The sequence below is a fragment of the Crocodylus siamensis genome, chromosome 5 (assembly GCF_052110815.1).
Source record: "Crocodylus siamensis isolate JL-2025a chromosome 5, ASM5211081v1, whole genome shotgun sequence".
NCBI lineage: Eukaryota > Metazoa > Chordata > Crocodylia > Crocodylidae > Crocodylus > Crocodylus siamensis.
This window is the reverse complement of record NC_143399.1, coordinates 196,773,487-196,799,831: the sequence shown is the minus strand read 5'-3', so window position 1 is coordinate 196,799,831 and position 26,345 is coordinate 196,773,487. Positions and strand designations below refer to the sequence as shown.

General features: G+C 43.8%; 1 protein-coding gene across 1 annotated transcript in view; it reads left to right on the top strand.

The window, feature by feature from the left end:
• SCN5A (sodium voltage-gated channel alpha subunit 5) overlaps window positions 1-26,345 on the top strand; it is a 317,379-nt gene that overhangs the window by 98,864 nt on the left and 192,170 nt on the right. Inside the window, exon 8 of the mRNA XM_090047773.1 lies at window positions 23,538-23,601. Coding sequence (XP_089903899.1) covers window positions 23,538-23,601 — 64 coding nt within the window. The remainder of the gene's footprint in view (window positions 1-23,537; window positions 23,602-26,345) is intronic.

Genomic DNA, 26,345 nt, shown 5'->3' with positions numbered 1-26,345 from the left:
TTCTAAGTGTGTATGAGGAAAAAGAAAGCTTGAAACATCATTTTAAGCCCAGAGGATTAAAAACCAAAGGCAAATGAATCCAACATTGATTAATTTAAAAAAATCTCATAGTTTTACAGCAGCATGCGTGATGTTGAGGGGCTGAACTCCTCATTTGGGGCTGGCAATACTGCATTGTCTGCTGCTGTGATGTTATTACCAGAATACTTGTTTGTTAGGTCAGAGTACTTTTTTATTGCTCTATGGGTTGCTGTTCTTTGAATTTCAATTACAATATGGTCATTAAATCCATGTATAAACTTCACTTAAAGAGAAAAGAAAGTTTAAATGAGAGTGGAAGCCTCAGTTATCAACAGGGGGCTACTCCAGAACCCACTGAGGTCATCAAAAGACCCCAGTTGATTGCAATGGGTGTTAGATCAAGCCTTAAAAATGTAAATGTATAGATGCTTCTGAAAAAAAGAAGCAGCAAGACAAGTGTATTGTTAATTTATGAACGGGTATATTTGTGGGTAATCTGTTATTTTATGTATTTTGAGAGGGAGGATGGCTTGGGGGTTAATTCATGTGTGATGTGGGAACTTTAAGTTCCTTGCCCTACCACAGACCTCTTCTGAGGACTTGGACAAGTCACTCAGGGCTTTTTCTGTTTTGGTGTCACAGTTCCCCATCTGTAAACAGGAGATAATTACTGTTCTACTTTGCATGGATAGCACAAAGAAAAATATCAAATACTGCAATTTGTTCAGATACTACAGTAGTGGGTAGAAATATGAAACAGAGATAAAAAGATACAACTGAAATAAATAGCTTGAATGGAGTGGTAAAAAGAATCTGGCTCTGGTTCAGGGGTTTAAAAGTAGGGGAGAGTATAAGCTGGAATTGTTTCTACTTTATTGTCACATGAGAATATATTGCTGTTATACAGGTAGCCAACTTAGAATGATGGATGCAACTGGGTTAATGCTTAGCCTTTAGTAATGTAAATTAATAATTTAACAAGTACTGTGATGATGATTGTACCCGCTTAAGCCAGTAGGTGGCGTGTGGCTCAGGACCACACTGCCCAGGCTCAAACCAGTGTCTATACTGACACACTGGTACATCAAGCCTTCTCCCTTTTGGGAGGTCTTCCTCTGCTTTCGTGCCATGTCTTGATCTTAATGAAAGAGAAAGGGAAGTTCCAAGTATGTTGCCGACCAACCTTGGGTATGCGATATTGGTAGGTGTTCCCTGGGGCTCCTCTTCCCCTACACCCCATCCACTCACCATATGAGACTCATCAGCCTTATGGTGCTTGGTACTCTGAGTGGATACAACCAGCCCTGGTTGGTGTTTTTCTTTCTTAAAATATCCAGACCACAGGAATGCCCCCATATATGGTTGACTTGGCAGCACTTAAGAATTAATTATGGAAGATATTGATTTGTAACATCTTGAGTAAAAAAGGATCCCAAAATCAATCCATAAATCACCATGGTCCATGAGCACATTCATTAATTAAGAATATCCAAAATTAATGCATTAGTCACAATGGTCCAGACTGAAGTCCAAAATCAAGTAGGTCTATAATTAATTATCAGACCAAATAAGTCCCCAATAAGTTACCGGGCTCTCTTAATTCAACATAGCCCCATATCACATAAGCTATTCTCTTAACCCACTCGCCCTTAATTAATTCTGGTCTCAGGGATGTTGGCTGGGTCCAGGGCCTGGCAGGGTTATAGCTCAAACCAAGGGCTCCATCAGGATATGGCACAACAACAATGAAAACAACACCACACAACAACAAAAAAGAAGCGGCAATGTCCCTACCACACTCACACATCCTTCTTCCTGCATCAGAGTACTGGGGTCCAGGACAGGTCCTCTTCGGGGCAGCTCTGGTTCACAAGAGAGGAGGATACCCCTCTGGGTATCCTGGCTATGGAACTAGCTCAGTGCCTTACCAGCCTCAGCATCTCAGAGCTTGGGGCAAGCAGGGTTTACGCTATCCTGCTGCTTTCCACTATCCCATTGCATGGCTCTGTTCGGCCTCTTGTAGCTGGGTCCTGGTGCAGGCATCTGACATCTTGCCCCATGTACCTCTCAAGCCTCAGGGAGCATGAATTTATAAATCAGAAGCAATGCCGTTCACCACTTCATGACCTCTGTTTCTGCACCTGCATCAGGTAAGTGATTGATGGTTCTAGCCCTTACCAGGCATTTTGCCAGAGTGGTTTGAGGTTCTCCTGTGCTGCTAACACCCCTCCCATGGGATGTCTGGCCACCTGGACCAGTGCTGTAACAAGGATAGAGAATAAAGACACAGTGTGCAAATTAAAGATACTGACGTGTAAGTGGTAGACAGGTATGATATTAAGTAAAAAATAAGTGGAAGTATGGAGTCAATGTGGAAGGAGCATTGCATAGTCAGGAGCTATATGGCTTTATATGAAATGTTTACTGGCCTCTGGATGAGAATAATAAAGTGTACTCTGGGATCCTGGAGGGGACAGTTACAGCTATTAGAACAGGAACTAAAGCAAATAACTAATGACCTTAGCACTGAACTACTCAAGCAAAAAGGAAGAAAAGGATGAGGATGAGTTTTCAGCTATGTTGGGTAGCATTCTAGATTTCATGTTTTCATATGAGTTATGGTGAAATGAAGTGACTGTTATCAAAGACATACTGATCACAGTTTAATCAAGATTCCAATTTTCAAACTCTGGAATGATTAAAGCAAACATATCTGTAAATTAAAATTTAGATGGATCAAATTAGATAAAAACAGGGTTACATTAATTAAAACAGACTGTCAGCATTTATTATGAAAATTGGCTAATGTAAAGAAATGGTAGAGTTCACTCAGAGGGAGTGTTAATCATTATGAAAACTCAATGTAGACTTCAAAATTAATGTAGATGAGTGACAAATCTCTTAAACTAGCTGTGCGCAAGAACATTGATCTGAAAAAGAGAGAGAAGTCTGAAATCTTGTTAGAATTTTTATAGTCTCTATTATTAAGATGCTCAAAAAGCAAAGCAGGCCAAGTGCAACATAAATGTTTCAAGAAAGAGTAGCACGTGTGTTGTATTTGGGTAAGACCAAAGGGTTCTGATCCAGATTCTATGAGAGATGCTTAAAGACACAAAGGCAAGTTAGGAACTTGTGGGTAGGGCATCTTTTGTGGCTTTGCAAATCTCTTTTTGCATTTGTTGCATAAATAGCAATCTTGTACCAGCAGAGCCCATTAATAGGGTAGAAAGGTTAGTTTGGCTTTTATCCTGGGTAGAGCTTGGAGACTGAGTTTATGGACTTCCTCAATGATCTTCACCTGAAGATTGATGAGAAACTGAATTCTATTCATCCTGTTATATCTTGCAGTGATGTTTTATACAGTCAACCATGAGGTGTTGATAGCATGTTTATGTGACAGGAAGGCAGGGTATTTGTGGTACAGCTCTACATTGGTTCTCCTCTGTCCTGGTAGTGAGGTCCCTGATGGGGGTGAGAGTCAAGGGTTCTACAGCCAATCCCTAAGGTCAGTGGAGAACAACGCCTTACAGTTTCCATCTGCGTGCCAGGTTTGATGAAAATGCCTGGGAGGTAATTCTCAGTAGTCTCCCCTCAGCTTTGGTTCTCCGTCCCCATTGAAGCCTATCAGAGCCGAAGCTTAGACATCTCTCAGAAGAGCTGTAGGATCTTATGAGGGTAGGCCTTTATCAGGAAGGGTTACGTTGTGAGGCATTGCTTGGGGAAATGTTTTATTATTTAATATTTTATTTTCATATTTTATCTACTTTTATAGTCTACCTTGTTTTTATTGTAAGCTGCCCTGAGACTTTTTTTGGAGAGGACATAATATAAATCAAATAAAGGTACACAAAGTATGCCGAATAGCAATGGACTCTATATCCTATGAGATATGGGATCAATTTTTTGATCTGTCAATTATTTTAGGAAAACGTTTGATACCTTAGAAATACCAAGTGGAAAACCACAAATAAAGTTCCAGCTTTTAAAGCAGTGTCTAGGAAAGCAGCTAGTAACTAATTACAGATCTGTAAGAATGGCAAAGGCAAAGGCTATGATGGATGCATGAAAGACATGTTTGGTAAAGTGCAGTTTAATAGGTGTGTGAGTCAGCATGGATTTCTAAACGGTAAATGCCAGACAAGTATGTTACTTGTGTAAAGGGCGAAAGAGGTGACCAAGAGAATGAATGTGTTTGGATGTGCTGGTTCACATGCGTGATGATTATATAAGCTCCCGTGTAATTTATGTAATGCGTTATCGAGATGAGTAATTGACTGGTCAGGAAGCAGAAAGCAGGGATCTGAAGTGAAAGGACTATTTTCAAGAAGTGATCCCAGTTGTGAGGGCTGAGCATGTGAAAATCTGTCCCTTTATGACCATGATTTTCAAGTAACCACTGATTTCTTTTTCTTTTCTTTTATGTCTCCCATTTTAGGTATCCCATTTTAAGCTTAAAGGAACCCATTTTCACAAAGTGCTGAGCTCATATTCTTTGAAAATCATGTTCAGAGAGGTCGGGCTCCTGGAGGGCGCAAAGCATTAAACCTAAAGTTACTTTTGAAAATCACAGCCAGAGTGAACTATGTGACCTTTGATATGCTAAACAGGTGTTAGCTCTGCTTAGGAATTGCTGAATACCTTTTTGTGAGTGGGGAGAAATTTCCAAAGAGCTTAAAGACTACCTGCTGGACCTTTTCTGTGTGGTGGCTTTTTTCCCTTTCCTCCTGTATGAAGCTGTATACAAACAAAAAGCCTGAAACGAGTCTTGGGTTTGCTTGCTTCCTTGCTTGCTTTTACTTAAGCAAACAAGCACCCACCTCCCCGCAAATATATGCTGTTGGCTGTATCTAGAACCGTGGCCCTATAGCTCCAGATGCAGAGACCCTGTGGTGTGCTTCAGGTTTTATGCCTAGATGATGCATACTTCCATCACACCTGCTGGTGCAGCATAGTTGTCACTGTGGGTATTGATAGCGGATGATGCGCAGCATTTTATGATTCGTTGGAAGCAATTAGCATAGTGCATAATCATAGTGGGGTCACTGAGAAAAACACCTCTTAGATAGCCTGACTACACCAAGCAGGAGTTTCAGGGTGTAGGGTTGTTATAGGGACATTTCATATCCTCCTCCTTGACATACAAGCCATAACCCGCTGCTGGACTCCGTGAGTGTGCATGCTGTTGTACACGTGTATAACCTGAGGTTGTACTCCAGAGAGCTGCCACTTCTGGTCTTTCTACTGTGAACATGGGGTTGTATGAACAGATTGGGTGAGACGCTGTGGCCACATGGCTGCTTGTCAGTGAATTATATGAACCTCCGGGGATAAGTGTATCAACTCTAGCAAGATCTCAAGGTCATTACCAACTCTTTTGAGGCAGTAATGAGAACAGGATGAAGTGGTGGAAGGTGAGCTATGGAGCTGTGAGGAACAGAATAAATTAAACTACTAGACTGCAAATAGACTAAGGTTTGGTTTGGTTTTAATGATTAAGGTTCAGCTGAGGATTAGAATAATGTGTGCGTTATTCAGTCTATGAAGGCATTTATATCACTTTTATCATCCTGATGTTTGCATCGTTTATTCCATAGTTACATGCATATAGTATGACTTTGTTATATTCCTGCCATTTTGGTAAATGTAAATATACAGATGTAAATGCTATAATGTGTGATCAACATGAGGATCATCTTCTGTGGATAATATTTAAAATACAGTAACTTATGACAAGGATAAGCCCCATGTTAGAGACGTAAGGTGTCTGTACACATGCTCCATGGGTGGGGGCGGGGTGCTTTAATTAGAGTGGCTCCAGGAGCTGCTCTAATTAACGTGTCCCCAGCATCTTATGTATTCAGCGTCCCATGCTTCAAAATGGCGGAGAGGGTGATTTAACTAAACCTTATTCAAAAAGCTTTACTTAAAGTGCCCCCGCTGCCATTTTGAAGCTCTGGGATGCTGAATACACAAGACATAGAGGCTGCTGGAGTAGGCTAATTAGCACGCTCCAGCAGATTCAATTTATTGAGTCTGCTCCAACGTATTGCATTTCATGTCATTTCGTTGAACACCTTCTTGTTCTTATTCATGAGGCATGGAGAACATGTTCCCTATCTCACTTCTCTAAGCAGTGAACTATTTTTGAATACTTTCATCATATCCCTCTTCATTTGTTTCCTTCCTAAGCTAACCAAACCTCATCTTTCCAAGTTCTGTTTGGAGGAGACCTTTCTCCATGCCCCAGTCATTCCTGTTACCCTTCTCTTAACGCCGTGCAGTTTTTCAATATGTTTTTGAAGTAGTGCTGCACACAGCGCTTCAAGTGAGGGAAAACTATTGATTTATGTAATAGCAACATTTGCCCTTTATTGGACTCCATCCCAGGCTTCTGTTTGCTTCTGTGACCGCAGCTTCACGTTGTGGAAATGTCCCCATGCAGCCTTCCACAGCGATGCCCTTGTCCCTCCTGAGCTGATACAGACATTTAAAACCCTATCCATTGTAGGAATTATTTCAGTTTTCTCTTTCAGTATGAATCTCCATTCATTTATCTTTCACCTTTCTTCCTGCAATTAATTCACGCAGTATGGGCAGAGCCCTCTGATGTTCCTCACAGCTTCCTCCGGACTTGACTTGTTAAATAGTTTTGTGCTTTCTCCAGAGTCTTCCACTTCTTTGATCACTGGCTTGCACCTGTCATTAATAAAGATCTTAAGCACCACTTGTACTAGGGCACCCTGATGTTGACCTTTTGCTAGGATGAAAATTGCCCTTTAATCTTCACTTTCTGTTTCCCCCCACCCTTAGCTTGTTGTTTAGTATCGACTTGGGTGGGTTTTCCAAGTTCAGGCAGCTCTCTGGATTCACAAAGGCACGAGGTCCTTGTAACAGCATTTGATTTGAGTTAATTAAGTTAAATATGTCAGAAAACCTGCTACAACATTTTTAGGCAGCATGCTTAAGCATTTTGCTGTCTATTGATGTAAAGCATTCATCTAAACAAGTGGTACTCAGTATGCCTCCAGTTGTGTTCCCATACAGCCTACAGTTGTAATGGCTCTGCCTGCTGTGACTAGAGATCCTGGGATATATATGGCATGAGAATTTTAAAAAATCCTTAAAATCCAAGCAGGCTAGATATCTCTGGTCATTTCCGGTCTTATCAGCCTTGTCCAGTCTCATCAGAGTCATTTCATAATGCGATATAGAGGGAATGGTGGCAACGTATTTGGGGAAACGCTGGAAGAGCTAGGTTAGGTTTTTTAGTCTAGAGAAAGGAAGACTGAGGGGAGATATGATAACAGTCTTCAAATACCTCAAGGGTGATTACAGAGGGATATGGGCTTTTTCTGGGACCATCGAGACAGGACCAGGAGAGAGAGCGTCAAGCATCATCAGGGAAGATTTAGGTTGGAGATCAGGAAGAACTTTCTGACTATGATGGTGATCAAGCACTGGGACAGGATATCTAGAGAAATTAAGGAATCTCCATCCCTGGACATTTTCAGGAGTGTATTAGACAGACACTTGACTGGGATGGTTTAGTCAGGGATGCTTCTGTCTTCAGCAGGGAGCTGAACTAGATGACCCCATGAGATCCCTTCCAGCTCTACTTCCTAAACTCCTGTGACCCTCCTCCAAAACTTTGCTTGCAGTCATTGATACTCTTTGGAAACATCCATCCTGTGACTCAATGATGACAAAATGAGGGCAAAAATTAATGTAGTTTTAAACCTGATTTTAATTTCATCCAGAACTGCAAATAATTTTATGCATGTAGGATAAAGGTGCCCAGGAGGGCTGGAAGCTTCTAAAGGACACAGTATTGGAAGCCCAACAAAAAACGGTTCCAACACAATGGAAGCACAGGAAGAACAATAAGAGACCAACATGGTTGCCAAGGAGCTTCCAGGATGGCTCAAATGCAAAAGAAAAGCATACAGGCAATGGAAAGATGGGCAGGTCACCAAGGGAGAAAGAAAACCAGGAAGTTGCAAAAAATAGCTAGATCAACTACAAAATCAGGAAGGCAACAATAAAGAATGAGCTGCATCTGGCAAGGGAGGTTAAGACAACAAGAAGAGGCTCTATAAATATTTTGGCCTCAATAAAAGACCAAGGAAGCTGTGGGTCCACTCTTAAATAGCCAGGGAGAGCTCTTAACAGAAGATGCAAAGAAAGCAGAGCTTTTCAACAGCTAATTTTCCTCAGTCTTCACAAAAAACAAAAAATTAAGCTGCAATCTACCTAATAGAGATTATATGGGTAAGGAAGAGGACAAGCTGAGGGATGAGGCAACAAAGACTATTGCCGTACAGCTTTTAATGGGTCTGAATGAATTAAAGTCATCAGGGCCTGGTAAACTTCATCCCAGAGTACTGAAGAAACTAGCAGAGGGGATCCCAGAGCTCTTGACAATTATATTCATGAAGTCATGGCAAGGTACAAAGGACAGGAAAGGGGCCAACATACTGCCCCTCTTTTAAAGAAAGGCAATAAAGAGGACGGGGGGAACTACAGACTGATTAACCTCACCTCAATACCCAGGAAGTTACTGGAGCATATCCTAAGAAAGTCCATTTGCAAGTGTCTGGAAGAGGAAAGCTGATTACAAGCAGCCATCATGGATTTAGTAAGCAGAAATCATGTCAAAAAACCTCTATCTCCTCTTTCAACAAAATAATGACTTGGGTGGATGAAGGGAATGCAGTGGATATAGTGTATCTGGACCTCAGCAAGGCTTTTTGACAAGGTCCCACATGACCTTCCTATGAACAAATTGGAGAAATATGGGTTAGACAAAGCTACTATAAGGTGGATAGACAACTGGGTCAATAGCTGCAAACAAAGGTTAATCATAAATAGATCCATGTCACAATGGCAGGAGGTTTCAAACAGTCCCACGGGGCTCTGCTGGGGGCCCAGCACTGTTCAATTTGTTTATTGATGATTCGGATGCTGGCAAAGAAAATTTTTCTTGAGTGAGTTTGCCGATGACACAAAACTGGGAAGGATTGCAAACATAGAGGAGGGGAGCACAGTTCAGGAGGGATTTGGGAGTCTTGGTAGATCGCATGAGTCTGCAGCGTGATGCAGCCAATGACCATCATTTTGGGTAGCATCAGTAGAAGCAAGACACAGGAGGTGACAGTGGTTAGGCCCCCATCTAGAATATTGTGTGTAGTTCTGGGCTCCACATTTTAAAGAGGACATGGAAAAATTGTAGAGGACATGTAATATGGGTATTTCCTATGCTTCTGGTCCATCCTTGTTGCCACATGGGGCCAGGAAGGAATTTTTCCCTTTCCTGCTGCTACTTTTCCCTCAGAAGCACTGGGTAGTGGCTGCAGCCAAAGCAGAGGATTTTGCTGGGGTGTGCCAGTGCTCCTACTGGGAATTAAAACCAGAGTTTCCTGGCTTGAGGGTCTTGCCCTCCCCCTTGCCCCAACTCAGGATCAGACCAATCACCATCTTTGGGCTCAGGAGGGAATTTACCCCATGGTCAGACTGATGTGCACCGCTGGGGCACGTTCCTCTCCTGGGATCTCTTGAGCATATGTGAACAACCTGTACAGCAGTAGGATGTTGGCTGCTGTGGTCCCCTTGCTTTACTCATGGCAGGTTAGTGTGTTCTGTCTTGTGTTGTGTTGGGGTTGACTGTAGTTTTGCTTAGAGGTTATACAATGGATTTGGATAGGATGGCTAGGGATGATAGGATAGGGATGATCCTGCCTCAGCAGGGAGGTAGACTGGATGATCTTCCAGCCCTACTTCTCTATGATGCTATCACACAAGTCCAGGACAGAGGTAAGGTTATTTAGATACCCTCCGTGTTGCATTTCTGCCTCTTCAAGAAATACAAACATTTTGTATTTCTTGAAGTCTAACTAATGATAAAATCCCCTGGATTGAGTAGCACTTGGTGTGGGAACTAGGACAACACCTTTTTCACCCTTACAATCCTGACATGTTTTTCAGCCTTGCAAGCAAGTCTAATTTAGCATGGTATTTTGTCTGGAAATACAAACAATGGCCTTCTGCTACTGCGCAGCTGTCAGACACCAAGGGTGAGATTTCTTGCGAGGCAGGGCAAAGTACAGTGATAATATGGCTTTAAGCTACCTTGGCACCTTCCAACCCTGGTTTGCTCCAGGGGACGTGAAGGCTCCCAACTTCATGTAAACAGTGGTAGGACCTGTCTAAATAGCAGCAGCTTCCCTGAGTGGCTCTCTGGGCTGTGGGTCTAACATGCTCCTTCTGCCTCAGCCACATGTTCAGCTTCCCCCATGGGACAGGCCTCCTCTGAAGGCAGATGTGCACCTGGTCTTCACAGTGCGTGCGTCACTGGTATCTGCTCTATCTGGATGTGGACTATGTCCTACCCCAGACTGTCCTGGCGAGCACACTGTGCCCACCTGCTCCTGCTCACACACCAGGACCAGAAAGGAGCCAGTGAAGCTGCCCTAGGGGCTCCTCTCATCTCTGCTTATAGAAGTAGGGTCCAGCAGATCATCTAGTCCGACCCCCTGCCCTGGGCAGGAATGAATACAGGGCTGCTAAGACTCCTACTAAGTTTAACCTCAAATGACCCCAGCTAGGTAGTTTTCAAGCCTTCTTTTAAAGACCCCAAAGCAGTGGGAAGGGCAGAGGACGGGGATGCTAGAGATCAGAAGAATGGGGGGGAGGGGGGGAGGAAACAAGTCAAAAGAAAGCAGTCCTAGGGAAAAGCAGAGCATCCATTAGAAATGCTGTGCAGAGGAGCCAGTGGTACCAAAGTGGAGGAGAGAGCAGCAGCAAATGTCAGGGTAGAGGTGCAGGGAGTCAGAGCCCCAGCAGTCGGGTGAGCCACAGGAGAGCAGCTGAATATAATAATTATCCGCAAACCCTGATAGCAGGAAAGAACTAAATGGCAGCGGCACTTATTTCAGAGCATTGTTTCCTAATAATACCTTTAACACACGGTGTTCTGTTGCTTTTGCACGCAGCTTGTTTTTCATCTCCTAACTGTTTCATTTTTTCGAGAATTCACGGTGCATGACCTTGCTGAATGCAATATGAATGTGGTTTTAATTGTTCCATTTTGCCAGTAGGTGCAGTGTGTTTGCGGGAGGGGGTGGAGGACTTGGGAGGGAGGTGTCCTTGTCGGTTGTGTTGCTCTATCACAAACTGGAGCTACAAGGTTATGGGGCTTTCAGAACCATGTTTTCAATTTGGGAGCTGGACATTTGGTGGCTGCCGGTTGTCAGGGCAAGCAGTTATACCTGAGACAAACCTGCAGACAACAAGACCCCCGTGACTTAAACAGAAATAAACAGTCCCAAATAGTAGGCAGCTCTCCAAGGCATTTGCTAGAAAACCAGCCAGAGGACTTCACTCTGAGCAGGGAATTACTCTACTTGAACACTACTCTGATCTAGCAAATACAATTTATTTTTCAAATCAGAGTGAATTTATTGCACATCAGATACACTGGGTGTGGGAAAATGAATCACTCTGGCTGGGTCTTTTAAGAAATAGGAATGGCCCTCTAGAATCCTGGTTAGTAATGTGACACTCACGCTTTTGCTGGACCAGAAACCATTTACGTGCTTGCTGGCTTCCCATCTTTCTTGCTTTCTAGTGTTGGCTTCGTAGAAGCGATCGTGGCTTTTTGCCCTGAAGCCATATGTAAGTGTTGGCTCTATGAAGTTTATACATGGCATGTGGGTGTTGAGACTGTGAGCTGCTGAGTATTTTAATTTGAAATAAATGGTGTTTTTCCAGTAAATTTTCCTTTTATTTACTTTGTAGGGTACACTTTGAATGTTTGCTCAGATCCATTCTGTTCAAGGAACGGTTTGCACTTCGGTGTTTAATTATTTTGCCCTGTGCTTTGCGTGCTGTGAAGGGTGGATAGTAGCAAATCTATTACAAAAAAAAAAGCACCCTGAAATCAGAAAGTTGTTGGTAAATTGGAGGGAATAGAAAGGAAAGCAACAAATGTTACTGAAAACCCAAGAAAGAAGCTAGATTGTCTATGCCAGGCCTCTGCTCCTGGGTGTTGGTGGTGTTGTTTTTGTTGTTAATATTATTTATAACATTTCAGCAGAAATGGCTCAATCGTTTTGAATAATTAGATTAAGAGAAATTGAGAAAATCTAGTACTTGTGCATTTTGTAGCAGGTATCTGGGATCTGGCAGGAGATGAGCGAGCCCTAGAGTCAGGGAAATGCCTTTTGTTGTCCCTGTTAATAGATAATCCAAATTTGGCTGACTTACAAACTATGAAAATCACAAGCTAATTAGGGGCTTTTCAGGATAAGCAGCCAAAATCTTTACATGTTGTATCTGATATAAGTTTGTTCCAGCATCTCAGAGATACAAGGCAACCTCGCTGCACATTCCAGTGCCATCTCTATTATCATAGTGTATCTTCTCCACAGACATCACAGCGCGGTTCTTGGGAGGGGAACATAGGTGGAGCCAGTGTCTGTTCAGAAGGTATCTCAGTGGCTTCAGATGCCTGCTTTATTTCCTCAGGTTAATTGGAAGTCTGATAGTGAAGCTGAGCTGTAGAGAGAGTGACAGGGCTGTCAGATATATGTGTATTGCACTACGTATCTTTTATTAGACCAACTCAAATAATTGGAAAAAATCTTCTTTGCAAACTTTTGTGTACAAATATCCTTCATCAGGCTGAGGAAGCATCTTGTGTGTGCTCTTCCTGGATGGAACAAAGAGTAAACAAGCCAGAGGCTGGTATGCATGCAAGAAAGGCAGTCAGTGAAAATGTAAATTGAGGAGTCAGCAGGTGAGAGACAGGTTGGCGGGGTGGGGGGGAATGAATGTAGCTGGTAAATAGTGGAGAGGTACCTGGGGAGCCTGATATTAGGCAGGTAATGTGTCATAAATCCAATGTTTAAATTTAGTCCATGGTTTTTTGTATCTAGTAGGTCAATGAAGTGAAGTTCGTAGGCTTGTCTGTGAAAGGTGTTTTGTAAATTCCCTTTGCGGATTAGAACTGAGAGACTGGAGAGAGAGTTTTTTTGTGAGAAATGTGTCCCCATAGGTAAGTGGGTACTTTTGTCTTTGATAGATTTCTGCTGTGCGTTCATTCTGGTATAGCTTGTTTGGTTTCTCCTACATATTTTCCATCAGGATGTTGGGTGCACTGGATAAGATGTATTACATTTCTGGAGGCGCAGGTGTAGGATCCAGGAATGCTGATGGCTCTTTTGTGGGGTGTAGTAATTGTGGGGGTGGTGGAGATGTGTTGGTTGGTTTTACAGTTCTTGTCATAGCATGGTCTGGATCTATTCGGTGCATTTTGGGCTGTACCCCGTTGCACTATGTGTGATTCTTGGCAGTTCTGAAGGAGGGAGGCCTGCATTGGAGTCTCTGTTCTTTTATTAAATGGTATTATTAAAGCTGTGCTCTTCCTGGTACTCCATACCCAGCCATGCCTTGCTGCTCTGTCAGAGGGAACAGGCAAGTATCATTCTTCCAGTTGTGCCACTGAGAAGTTACACAAAGTCACTTCTGGCAGAGTTGGGAAAATGCCTGTCACTAATATAACAGATCCAAATCTCACAGACACGTAGCCCATCAGAATGAACATGCCAAATCTCTGTGCTGTATGTAACAATGAGACCGTTTCCCCTCCAGGCCCAGGAGTAGGACCTAGGAATCCTAAATCCTGACATTGCACTGCTATCAAGCAAATAATTATGCAAGATGTGGAACAAGAGTTGCAATGCCTCAGCCTCCTTCTGCAGCTCCCTTCTGTTGGCAGTTCCACAGAGGACAGCTTGTTACTGCTAACAATTACTCCTTCAGCTCAAGTGGCATAGCTCTGCCTTTATTAATTATAAAGGTCCTGAGTTCAGGCTGTGCTGCTGGCTGGGGGCAGGCAGCCAATACATTCTGCTCAGTTGTGTTGCTCATGATGAAATTTCTGTTTTGTTTCTCCTCCTCCTCCAGCTATGTTAACTATTAGGGTGACAAGTTTGAACACTTCCAAAGTAGGAAATACTAGAACGGGGTTGGCAACCCCCAGCACACATGCCAGAGCATGGCACGCAAGGCCATTTTGCTCGGCATGCCACAGGCAGCCAGGAGGCTGCAAACAGCTGCACCAGGGTCTGGAGTCCTGGCCAGGCTCTGTGGCGGCTGCATGTATGCCTTGGGGCGCACAGGGGGCAAGGGACAGCATTGCACTACCCTGGCCCCTGCCCTGCTGTCAGTCCAGGGATGCATGTGCAGCTGCCAATGCCATGGAGCCAATGCTGGGGCTCCAGAGCCTGGTGCAGCTGTTTGCAGCCTGCCCGCCACCTGCTGCAGCTGCCCAGAGCCCGGGCCAACTGTGGCAGCCAGCTGGGAGGATGCAAACAGCTGCGCTGAGCTCCGGAGCCCTGGCCTGGCTCCACGGTGGCAGCAGCTGCCCACGTGCCTTTGGGTAGATGGTGAGGGTGGGGCTGCGCTGCCCATCCCCTACCATATATCCCAAGGCATGCATGTAGCCACCACCATCACTGAGCCAGTGCTGGGGCTCTGAACCCCAGTGCAGCTGTTTGTGGCCTGCCCACTGCAAGCAACCTGGGCTCCACGGCTGGCAGCAACTGCATGCCTGCTTCAGGGCCCCCGGAAGGGAAGGGGCTGAGGCAGCGCAACTCTGGCCTCTTCCCTGCTGGCCACCTGGAGGAGCACGTGCACCCACTGCCAGCAACAGGGATCAGGCCTCTCGTGGCTCCCCTGCTGTCTGCCCCTGGCGTGTCTATCCCAATTCCTCGTCGAGGCATGGGTTTTGGCACTCTGGCCAAAAATGTTGCCAACTGCTGTACTAGAATTAAGATTGCCTGTGAAAGTGAATATATCCCCTTCTTATGAATACACATTGAAATACGGCCTTTAAGGACATGATACCATACAGTCTGTCTACTGGTCCCTGCCTCATTCTGTGCAGAACAATGGATAGTAAATGAAGCAAACAGTTGCAAGTATAAAAGATTGTTCTCTCGTGCTTAAGACATGGGATGAGAGCCCTGAAAGGACAGGTCTTCTTCTTCAGTCTGGAACAGGTTTCCTGTGTGATGTCAGATAAAGCGAGCTTGTATTTCAGTGTGGTCAAAATGAAATAGCCAGTTTGGAGGAAATTTCAATAATTTGAAATGGTTTTCAACCCAATCCAGAATGAAAACCAGGATTTTTAAAAGGTTCTGTGAAACAAAGTTTTAAAAAGTGTTTTCAGAAAATTCTGCATTGAAATTCAGAAATGTTTCCAATCAGCTGTCAAAAATATTCTGAAAGTAAAGCCAAAAGAAAATTTGAAAAAAAAACCTAAGAAAACAAAACAAAACAAAATCCTTAATGAAATTTAATTTTTACATTTTGAAACTTTTTCTGCGGGAACATTTCCTGAAATTGATACAATTTTAAAAGCAGTTTTAAAAAAATCAGGACTTTTGTCCAAAAAACCCCAAAAAGGTGTTTCTGATGAGACGCTTCTGACAGGGTCTAATTATGATGCATGTGTGTGAAGGTGCCAGAATAAAGCTTTCTTCAATATGGGCAACAATTTGTCTGATAGGTCCTGATTTTTGAGCACTTTATTCCCCCACCTTTGCCCTTCCCTTTTCATCTCTCTCTGCATCCCATCCATGTCCCCATTTCCTATGTCCCTGGCACCTCTCCTGACCTGAATCCCTCAATTCCTCTCTCTCCATTTCTCTCCCTATAAATTCCCTCCCTGTACCACATCCCCATGATTCCCTAGTCTTGTTTCCCCCCCACTTTTCCATCCCTTAATTCTCCCTCCCATCTGTCTCAGCCTTTGTGTATATAATGCATTTATTTTAATACTTTGAGCACATACTGTGTTTTCTCTTGTGCTCAGAGTACAATTTCTCAAAATAAAAATTCTCTTTGGCAGAAGCAAGTTGTATCCAGGTGCCATCCTCCTCTTCAGTTTTTTCTTGGCTACAGCTGGGTTCACACCAACACTTACCAGGTGTAAATCAGGCTTAATCACGATGAAGTGTCCTCTTGAGCCACCAAGCTCATGTGATAATTAGCAGGCTAGAAAGTCTCTCAGCTACTCTCTCCACATGTACAATAGGTGCCTATCCATTGAGACAGCTCACCTCTTTTTTTTTTAATGCCATTTTAATCTTGCTAAGGGGGTAGTTGCTACCACACACTAGCTGGGCTTAATATAAAATGTGAGTTTCTGAGGCCATTCTGGGCATACTCACAGCATAGTTTGATCCCCAGGTCTACAATAAATAAATGCATCTTGGAGTGGATGGGGATGCTGTATTTTAGGAAGCCCATGTTCAAATGGCCCCAGTTTGGGAACACTAACCCTGCTTGCTCTCCCAGAAGACAGACCAGATTTCAGAACAGTCCAAATAAGCATGCTGATTTTTAAGGCTCTTGGAAGAAGTCAGTCTTTAAGCAGAAAGGAGTTCTTCACCTTTGCTATAGCAAGTTCCATTGTAATACACATGGGAGTGGTGGTTGGATACTGCTCTGCAATAAGGAGTCCTGCAGACGAATTATTGCAGTTAAAAAAATTGCAAGATACAAACGATTCTTGCTCTATTTGCACTAGCATGCTATTTGATGAATGCTACCAACTTAAAATCTAAGCCAATGATTCTCAAGCAGGGTGTTATGCGATTCTTGGTCAGGGTGTTTAGCAGGGCTGTGCGAAATGGGCCCTATTCGATTCAGATTTGGATTTGGCCTGAATCAGGGACAGTGATTTGATTCTTGATTCAGGTCACTGTCCCTGATTCAATCTGGCCAAATCCGAATCTCACGAGTCAATGCTGATTTGATGAATCAGCAATTTGGGCACAGCCACAGCTTTAAAAGTTTTTTCTGCATACCTTGAGGTATCAGCGCGGCTCATGATCGCTGCAGTGCTGGGGCAGATGCAGCGTCCCACAGCAGTGTGGGGGGCTCTCCAGCGGGCTCAGCAGTGAACCCAGAAGTGGACTGGAAGTACTTCTGGTCCACTTCTGGGTCTGCTAGGAAGAATGCTGGGGGCCCCCCATCGCCCCCCCAGCCTGGCAATTGGCCGCAAGGGGACCGCAGGTGCCCCCCCAGACCCAGGAGGCACCAGTCACTGAGCCGGGAGGGCATGGAGGGGGGCCCCACCATGCTCCCCAGTGGACAAGGAAGTGACTGGAAGTGCTTCTGGTCCACTTCCAGGTCTGCTGCCGAGCACGCTGGCATTTTCAGAGGGGCGCCTTGAGCCTATTCCTGGGTCCCTTGAACCTAAAGAGGTTGAAAAGCAATCATGAGTAACTGGTGCCTCGTGAATCTGGGGTGGCACCCGCACAAGCCGCCAATGGCACCAGCCCTGCCATCAGCATCAGTGTCGGTCGTCGGAGGGACACCAGCCCCATGCACCCCCTACCAGTCACCTATGGAAACAATGATCCAAACATTGGACAACCTATTTTTCCCTAGCCTGACTTTTAGGAATGGCTGCACTGCTTTTGCTGGCTTTTTCCAAAGCATTGAGGCTGAAAGAGTACCCCAGCATGAGAAATTTAGACTGCAAACAATTAAAGCCTGGCAAAATAATAAGCAATTGAAAACAGGAACTTGTAATGGAGAGTGTTAGGCTGCCTCAGCAATCAGCATTGCTGCCAGTTCCACCTGTAATAAGCCAATAAATAAAAAGATGAAAAGAAAGAAATGGGTGGATGGCTAAGCAACAACTAAAGGGACAGTGGGGAATTATAGCTATCTCAAAAGTAAATGAAGAATACGACTCAGAAGGAGAGAAGAGAGAGAGTTAGATTGATACATCAGTAGTTTCAACTAAAATGAATAGAATGGTGTTTTAAGGTGAATATCAGGAAACATTTTCTGGCAATGAGATCAAAGGGACTGAAGAATATAGACTCTCCCAAGGGGAATAGTGACATTCCTGTTACTTCAGGCACTTAAAAACTATACCCCTGAGAATAGTCCTTTTTCATCAGGTGATGGTCTCCCTGCCTGAATAGCCTTTTTTCATCTCTAATGCCTATAGATCCCTAACTTTGAGAAGCAAGTGCCTCTCGATATCCGAGGTTGCAGCATGACAGCTTCTTAGGTTGTGTTGCTGAGTTAATAAAGGACAAATCCCGCTTTGAAATCCGTGGGAGTTCTGACAAGAAGTGTGGTACAGTCAAGCCAGTTCCTCATTCCCTTGTGTTTTACCGGAAGTAGTTTGGGTCAGCTGCTGAAAAGTCCCATAACCTAAAGGAATGTACCTTTCCATGAGCTGGTTGTAACAATCTTTTTTTTTTGGAATTTATTCCATCTTATCACATCTCTTTCTGAGTGCAGATATACCTAGCAGTTGCCCACAGCATGGAAAAGGAAGGAGGACTCCTATTAAAGATATGGAAACAAAACAGATTGAGGGTTCTTGATGGTTTGTGGCTACAATCAAAAAATACTACCCTGGACTCTCATCTGTAAAAGCAGAGGGAGAAAGACCTCTAGTACGTGCATCCTCCTCCTCTTATCTGCTCTTAGTTGTATCTGTTGTATGCCAGAGCCACTCCCCTCAATTGATTTACTCCAGAGAATTATAGGTGTCACTGGGTGTGTCTACACATGCAGTTAATGTGACTGAATAAACTCCGGTGCAGTTCACACCTGAGTTTATTGCTCCTGGGCACCACATTTACGCATGCGCCGCAGCGTGTTGAGCTGGGTCAGAGCAGCTGTGGTTGACAGGACCTGGGGCTGCCAGCCCTGGGCTGTTCCAACCTGGCTCAACATGCTGCAGAGGAGCTGGCTGGGACATGAGGGTGCTTCAGTGCAGGGCTAGCCTGCAGGCAGCTCCTACCCTGAAGCACCCTTATGCCCCAGCCAGCCCCATCAGCATCTACACATGCACTGCGGCACACTAAATAATGCCGCGCTGGATAATACTTGTGCATACAAGTACTACCCTATACCAGTGCTTATTAGTTTACTGTGGCCTAGTAGGGCCACATGTATAGATGCTGAGACTTTACTGAGGAGCTTATTAGGCAGCTCCGTAGTAAACGTCTCATGGAGATGCACCCACTGAGAGCTGGGGTTGGCCTTTTTCTTGTGGTCCATGGTTAGTATGAGATTGCTCACTTTTTTTCCTTCCGCAGTCTGGTTCCTCTGCTTTCTGGAAGAGTTGTGGACGCTCTTTCACTAGAGGTTTTCAAGAAGATGCTGGACAGGGATCTGACCGGCAAGGTTTTTGATCAGTTCATCCTGCCTCTGTGCAGTGGGTTGGACTAGAATGACTCAAGAGGTCCCTTCCAACTCGGTGATTCTAAAGGTTTCCTGTCGTATCTACAAACAGATGCGTTCCAGTCAGCACCATTATACCCAATCTAGCAAATACGGGCAACAGTAGCAGTGATGGCACAGCAATACGGTCTTCAGAAAACCAATTATAAACCTACAGTCACTGCTGGACATACAAAGCCCTTGACTAGAGCCTTCATCATGTCTTTCTCTCTTGTTAACCGTGCAAGCCAAATTAAAGCCAGATTTAAGCGTGCCTAGTTGGCTGTTGCCACACTGTTAATGTACTCTATAACAAATGTGCTGAACACTTGCTTTACAAAAGTGTTTTACACAGCTCCTCCTGTGTCAACAACTCTGAGATTCGAGCCTGAAGAAACTTGATTTCTGAGCTGTTGGTAGGGTCACAAACTTAATAAGAATTGCAAAGAAAGACTAGAAGTGTTCGTATAGTGTGTGTTAGTGCAGGTTAATGCATCTGGGCACTGGTTCACACAAGCAGATGCATTTATGAATTATGAGCCTGGATGTTGGAAATTGGTGTTCATGCTGTATACTAGGTAATAACTGGAGCTGTTGTTTGACATTACTGAAATAGAGAAAGATGAAACTACCAGTGACTCATGGCCAACCATCCTTCGATATGGGCCACTGTTGCTAAACCTTTTCTTTTATACTTGATCTTTTACACTTCTTCCAGGAAATTCCTAAAAGTGAAAAGTTAAAATGTATTGAAAGAAAATGGGTACTTACACAGAGCAGCTGACTTGTGCTAGCTGGCCATGTGCCCACTCTAAAGCTAAACCACAGTAACTTAGGCCTGTTTTACTGAGGGCTAAGTTGCCCTGGTTTTGTTTTCCCTTAGGTCAGGTATGGTGGACATTACACCTCTACTGGTATAAGTGATCGGAAACCAGTATATACCTGCAACAGAACAAAAGTTTGGCACACAAAACCAGTCTATACCCAGAACAGAACAGAAATTCAGCACACATAGACTGGCTTAAACATGGCAGAACCTGGTCTAAGATTGCCCCTCTCCCCTACTATTCTGTTTGCTACTGATCTAGATTATGCCACTTACAGAAAACCACATCACTTAGATTAGTTCGTCCTTGGGCTTTTTGAATGTCTGTACTTGGCCTTAATGTGCAATAAGACCAGGTATGCTGACAGTTACTGTGATTCAACTACTCCATGGGCAGCCGTTCAATTAATTACTATATTTTGTCTGGAACCTACGTGTGGAGATCTACCACAGGCTTTCTTTTCTATGACACACTACGTATTTTAGGAAAGGTGGTAACATCTTTTTATTAAAAAACTTTTCTCTAACAACAATAAAAAAAAGCTCTTTTCTTGTGAACAAAAAATGTTGTAACAAACATATTTATTTCTGTATTCGATGAAGGACTAACCTAGCTTTTTTGGATTGATAAATTGACCGGTGGTTGTGTTTTTGCTAATACAGCAGTTGGGCTCTTGAAGCATAATGCTCTAACCCTCCCCCCCACCTTCAGTTATTGCTAGGGAATCGGCTATCAGTCTCTCTTCAGACTCAAACCTTGCAAAAGAACTGTAACAACGATGGTGCAGAATGGCCTCCACTGCTTGGATGCACCCCGTCAGCAGTACCCAAGTACTGACCCTCCACCATGCATTTCATTAAGCCTTTTGGTACTTAGCATGCCGTTTGCTTTAGAAATGTAAATGTTTTAAGTCAACAACAGATGATGGAGTCTTGTGTACTCTTGGGTTTTTAAAACTCATCCAGAGCACTGTGACCTGTTTATCTATGTTCTCCTTCTCTTTTATGTTGTTACTCTTTCTGCAACACCCTTTGACCAAATTGACCATGACTCCTTGCCTCAGGGACAATAGGACTGCAGTTCCAATCCTATCTGGGAAATGGGAGTTAAATAGGGATGAGTAATTGTACATCACAGCAACGCGGTGGTCTTAAAGCTGGAACAAGGCAACCTTAGACTAGAAATAAGGCACAGATTTTTATCTGGGAGGGTAATTAAATATCAAGTGATGCTCTCTCTATCCCTTGCTGTCCTTAAGGCAAATCTGGATGCCTATAGAGAAAGACATGCTGTACTGGGGGAATTTCTACAATGGGTGTTTTGCAGGGGGTGATGTTCTAATAGTCCCTCTTATAGACTTAAAAGTCTCAAGATCTCTGAAAAGGGACAGTTGACAAGAATCGATTCTCTTTCTTATATCGTTCAACGTATATGGTGATATAGTTTGTCAACAGGCTGCAGAACACCAGCAAGTTGCTGCAATATCTCTTACCCTTTCATCGGTCCATATTCACTCCCTGTTCTGGAGGTGCGCTGGGATTATGTTGCCAGCTGAATACGTCATTACTGCCTCACTTTGAGTAAAGCAGATTTGTCAATGAACAGAGGATATGGAGGACACAACTCTTCTTTGCTTCCCTTTTGTCAAGGAGATTGTTCAGAGGTGTTAAACCAGGTTAAAAACCACAGAGTTGTTTCTAATTCCAAGAGCTTTCCTTGGAAAGCCCTTTTTATGAGCGCAAAAAAGCCACAGTCTGAGCAGGATGTATTGTTTTCCTGTGACAGCCTATGTCCACACTAGCACATGGCCCAAGGACCACACAGCAAATGGGCAATTGGTATGTTGCTCTTAACAGGCGTCAGAACAGGGAGTGCCCATTGCTTGCAGCTTACTCCAAAAGCGGCACCACCTCCGTTCAGTCAGTTGCACCATTGCATATCAGCGTATATAAATGCCTATCAGCTTGTGTTCTTGGTGTTTAAAACATTCACTGATGTGGGCTTAGTCTGTAATGGAGACACAGGTACACAGCACCTGCTAGTTAGGTTTCTAGCCATCAAGTCTTAAGTCAGCAGGAAATCACTGGCTGTCTCTCGTCTCTGTAGCATTGAACACATCTATTTTTATCCCACTTCTCTTCTTTTGTTTAATGTTTTAAGGCCACCTCCAGTCTTCCAGCAGGCAGCCACCATCAACCACTTGTTACTTGTTCAGCTAAGCACGTTTGGTTCTTTCTCCCATGCAGCTTTTCTAAATGTCCACAAAGTTACCCTGTTTTCTCCTCAAAGCTCTCCTTGTCATGCTGTATGGAAATACTCCTGACAGATGCTAGGCTGGTTCTGAGGTCATTGCCTTTCATGTTGACCAGTGTTGTTTAATTGTTCCCTTGTATTTGCCCATTTCTCTGTAACATTGCCTGCTGTTGTCCTGCTGCTTTACCTGTGGCAGGTTAGGGTGCTGTGCCTTGTGGTTGTGTGATGGGGTTGACTGTAGATTTAGTAATAGGTTAGACATGGATTCATGTGGGATGGTTTGGATAGGAGTGGTCCTGCATCAGGCAGGGGGCTGAACTAGAAGATCTCCAGAGGTCCCTTCCAGCCCGACTTTTCTATGAAGCTATGATCTTTTTTCTTATAATTAGAATGAAAGTTTCTTGGCACTTGAACCTGTGTTATTTGGTGTTTATACAGCAAAGTGGGGTCAAAGTCCATGACCAATAATCCTAACTACTCTGATTTACTATAATAATACACTTAATAAATTATAATGAATAAACTTTGAGCTATGAAATGCAGGGTATATTAGGTACATTTGAGGACTAGGTTAGGATGTGGCATTTGTACCCATCTGAAATCCATCCGAGTCCACATTCATCTGCTCATAGAAGGCATCTATTATTAAGTCCTGATTAAAGATAATGGCCTCATTGTGCTAACACTTTCCTGGAAAGTCTATTGTTGGGCCCTTATTTCTAAACCTCCCCTCCTACTTCTGTTTCTTTGAATTTGGGTTTCTTGATGTCTGTTTGGACAGATACATTTTAATAATGAAGTCATTGCCTTTTTATTTGTCTTCATAATATTAAGCAGAGTCCCAAGCACCTTACTGCGGGAAAGGGATGCTTTATGAACACATTTTTTATACTTTCTTATAGCCGGTTAAGTTTTTAACCCATGGGAGACAGGTTTCCTGCCACAGACCCCAACTCTAGTCGATATATATTTTATTTATGTATAATATAATGTTAATGGGCAAAATTCTCTGTTGGTTAAAGTGGGCACAGCTCCAATAAGTTCCTGAATGACTATTGCTACTATTGCTATTATATATGTAGTTGGCTGGATAATTCCCACCAGTCATATTAATTTGAGGTGCACCTATTAGAAAGTATGTTTTTGATGAATGATTTCTTTCTTCTTTTTTTGTTGCAGAAAACTACTTCATAAAGAACGGCACTACAGACGTATTACTGTGTGGCAAAAGCTCAGATGCTGGGTAAGTTGCTTTTGCTTCTGTTGTCTCTCTATGCCATGCTTTGGCTCAGCTTTGTCCACTTCTAACTAGCATGAAGTAGGGATTTTGACTTCCTGGTGTCAGTAATAATAGAAGCAGAGATAATGACAATATTGCGCATAATAATACAATTTTCCAAACAGCAGGAGAGAGAGGTTGGAGTGTCTCACTTATTCATGTCTAAATTCTTTAGAGGCCTTCTTACAAGGTCTTTTTCAATCAATTTAATTTTCTCCTCAAAAAAGTGGCTGAAACTCAATAATGTTTTGGCTGAGTGGAGAGTGGTTTAAAGGAAATGAGAGATGCAGAAAAGCAACAGGGAACTAGACTGATGCTGACCTCAAGGCTTTCTAGCAGGGGAGGATGGAGTGAACAATAAATTCAAACCCTTGGCTGGTATTGAAATCAAAATGCTTTGGAGCTGCATGGGCACGTAAAATGTGTCAAATGCATGCATGCTATTTTCTCACACTTCTGCTCATAAGCAGAGGAAGCTAATGCAGATTAACTGCACAGACGTAGGGCAGGAGCTCTCATACACTGACTCCACAAATACAGGCCTTCCCTGCTGCCTGTCCATGTGGTCCCCCAGGCTCACTGCTATGCAGTATTGCAGCACTGGCATTTTACCCCAAAAGGTGATTCTTCTGGGCCTGAAGGGATTGGAGGGGCTTGAGCTAAGAGGGAAGGAGGAGTCAGAGAGGGCTTGTAAATCACTGGGGACTTTCTGAGCTGCTACATGTTGGGTAGGAAGGAAGAAAAGTAATTCAGACAGAGAATGAGTATGGAAGTGGGAGGAAAGTATTCTGATCCAGGTAGGTAGGAGGAGGTTGTTTGTGCTTGGTCAAGATGGGCTGGGAAGAGGAAGCTGAGGGCTTTGAGATGGTCTCAGATGGGCTGATTGAACAGAGTTGAGCGTGGATAAATGGAAAGAATGGGGAGGTCACTGCAGGGGACTTGCAGTGGGAGTGTGTAGGTAAGGGAAGGCTGTAGGAGGGTAAGAGCTAGGCTGGTGCGGATGGACAGGCAGAAAGTGGAGAGAAAACAGTTAAAGGGTCCAAGAGAAGTAAGAACTATTTTCTGCTGCCACTGTCTATAGCAATATTTACATTCAAAGAGAGGATAACTGGAAGTGTCAACCTTCCCTGGCATGTCTTGTACATCTGATCTGTATTGCCAGTCTGAGTTAGACTGCAGGCTCTGTGGGCAGTGGGCCATGCTTTCCTCTGTGTCTGTTCTGAGAAAGGTACAATGTCAGCATTTATTAAACAGATGTGTTGATGACTGCAAATCATTGCTCTATTCCAGGTTTAGACCAGACTCCATAGTTGTAGGGGTATTTTCTGTGAGGCTCCAGGACTTTGCAGACCCTCTAGATCCCTTCAAGTAGAGATAAGTTAAACATGGGTCGCACTGAGGTGTGGATTCGAGTCCCAGTGGTGCTTAGATATTTGTGGCCTGAAAGGAGTTAGTTATATGGTATCATTGGAGACGAGGGGACGCTGGATAAAACTGGAATCAGGAGGCAGAGACTTTGACAGGGATGGATAATGGACCTGGCTTCCTCCATTGCCTCTTCTATTGGAAGATAATACTCAGACAGATGCATCAGAGCTGCTGTGCTTGTACAGGGCTGCCTTTTTCCCTCTACCACCAGATCCTTCTTTTTTCACCCTTTGCTGCCTTGGGATACTTTTTTTTTTTTTTTGTATTTAATGGCTTAGTATGTGTCCAAAGCTCATGGCTCATGCTAACCTATTAGCTCTGGATGAAATTATTGCTATGTCTTATACATTCTGTATTTGAGATCATGCTTGCTTTCTAATCCTGTCGTCAATTTAAGAGGTGTAGATAATTTGGAAGAAGATAGTAGGACCCAAGGGAGTTACAGAGACATGTAAGGGGAGCTGAGGGTCTGCCAGAATGTCATATCAGCCTATTTTATAGAGGTGATTTAGGGATCTGCAAGTTCACGATGGATAAAAAGGAACTGCGTTCAGTATCTAGGGATCAAGGCACAGCATGGCCAAAATCTTCTAGGAGAAACCTGATCAGGACATGCATATAGGATGGGTTGGCAACTGGCAGCTGTCTGTTTGATCTGGCCCACAAACATGGGGCTTTGGTGGCCTTGGGTGGCAGAGGATTTCAGCAGCAGTTGCTTTGCCCATGCCAGTAACCGGTTCCTTCCCCACGCTGGCACAGGGAAAAATGCCAGTGGCAGGTGCTTTTCCCATGCAAGAACAGAGAAAAGCATCAGCGGTGGGTGTTTTCCACTGCTACCAGTGGAGAAAAGCAGCAGTGGCACCTGGGTCCTACCACCCTCCTACCCACCCACCAGCCTACCTCTGACCAAAACTGGGTCAATCTGTCCCACAGCCTTAAAACATCGCTGACCACTAGTGTAGCATATAAAATATATTTCATGGCAAGGGAAAGTAGGTTAAAAGAAGGTATATCACTTTATGCATAAGACAGCAGTATCTCATCTATTAGCGATGCGCTGCAGCTGGTATCAGTAGAAATGCCTGACCTGGGGTCTCACTGGTTTAGAGAGTGGGAAGGTGGTAGGGCATTATCTTCTAGGTCCAAGCATTTTTGGACTTACTTGTGCCCATGGCCCATAACAGTTCAAATTTCTTCGCCTTCAGGGTGTTCTGGGGGCCCATAAGGAGATGTCTATGTTGCTGGTAGTAGGTAGGGAAGGAAATGGTGTGTGCAGTACT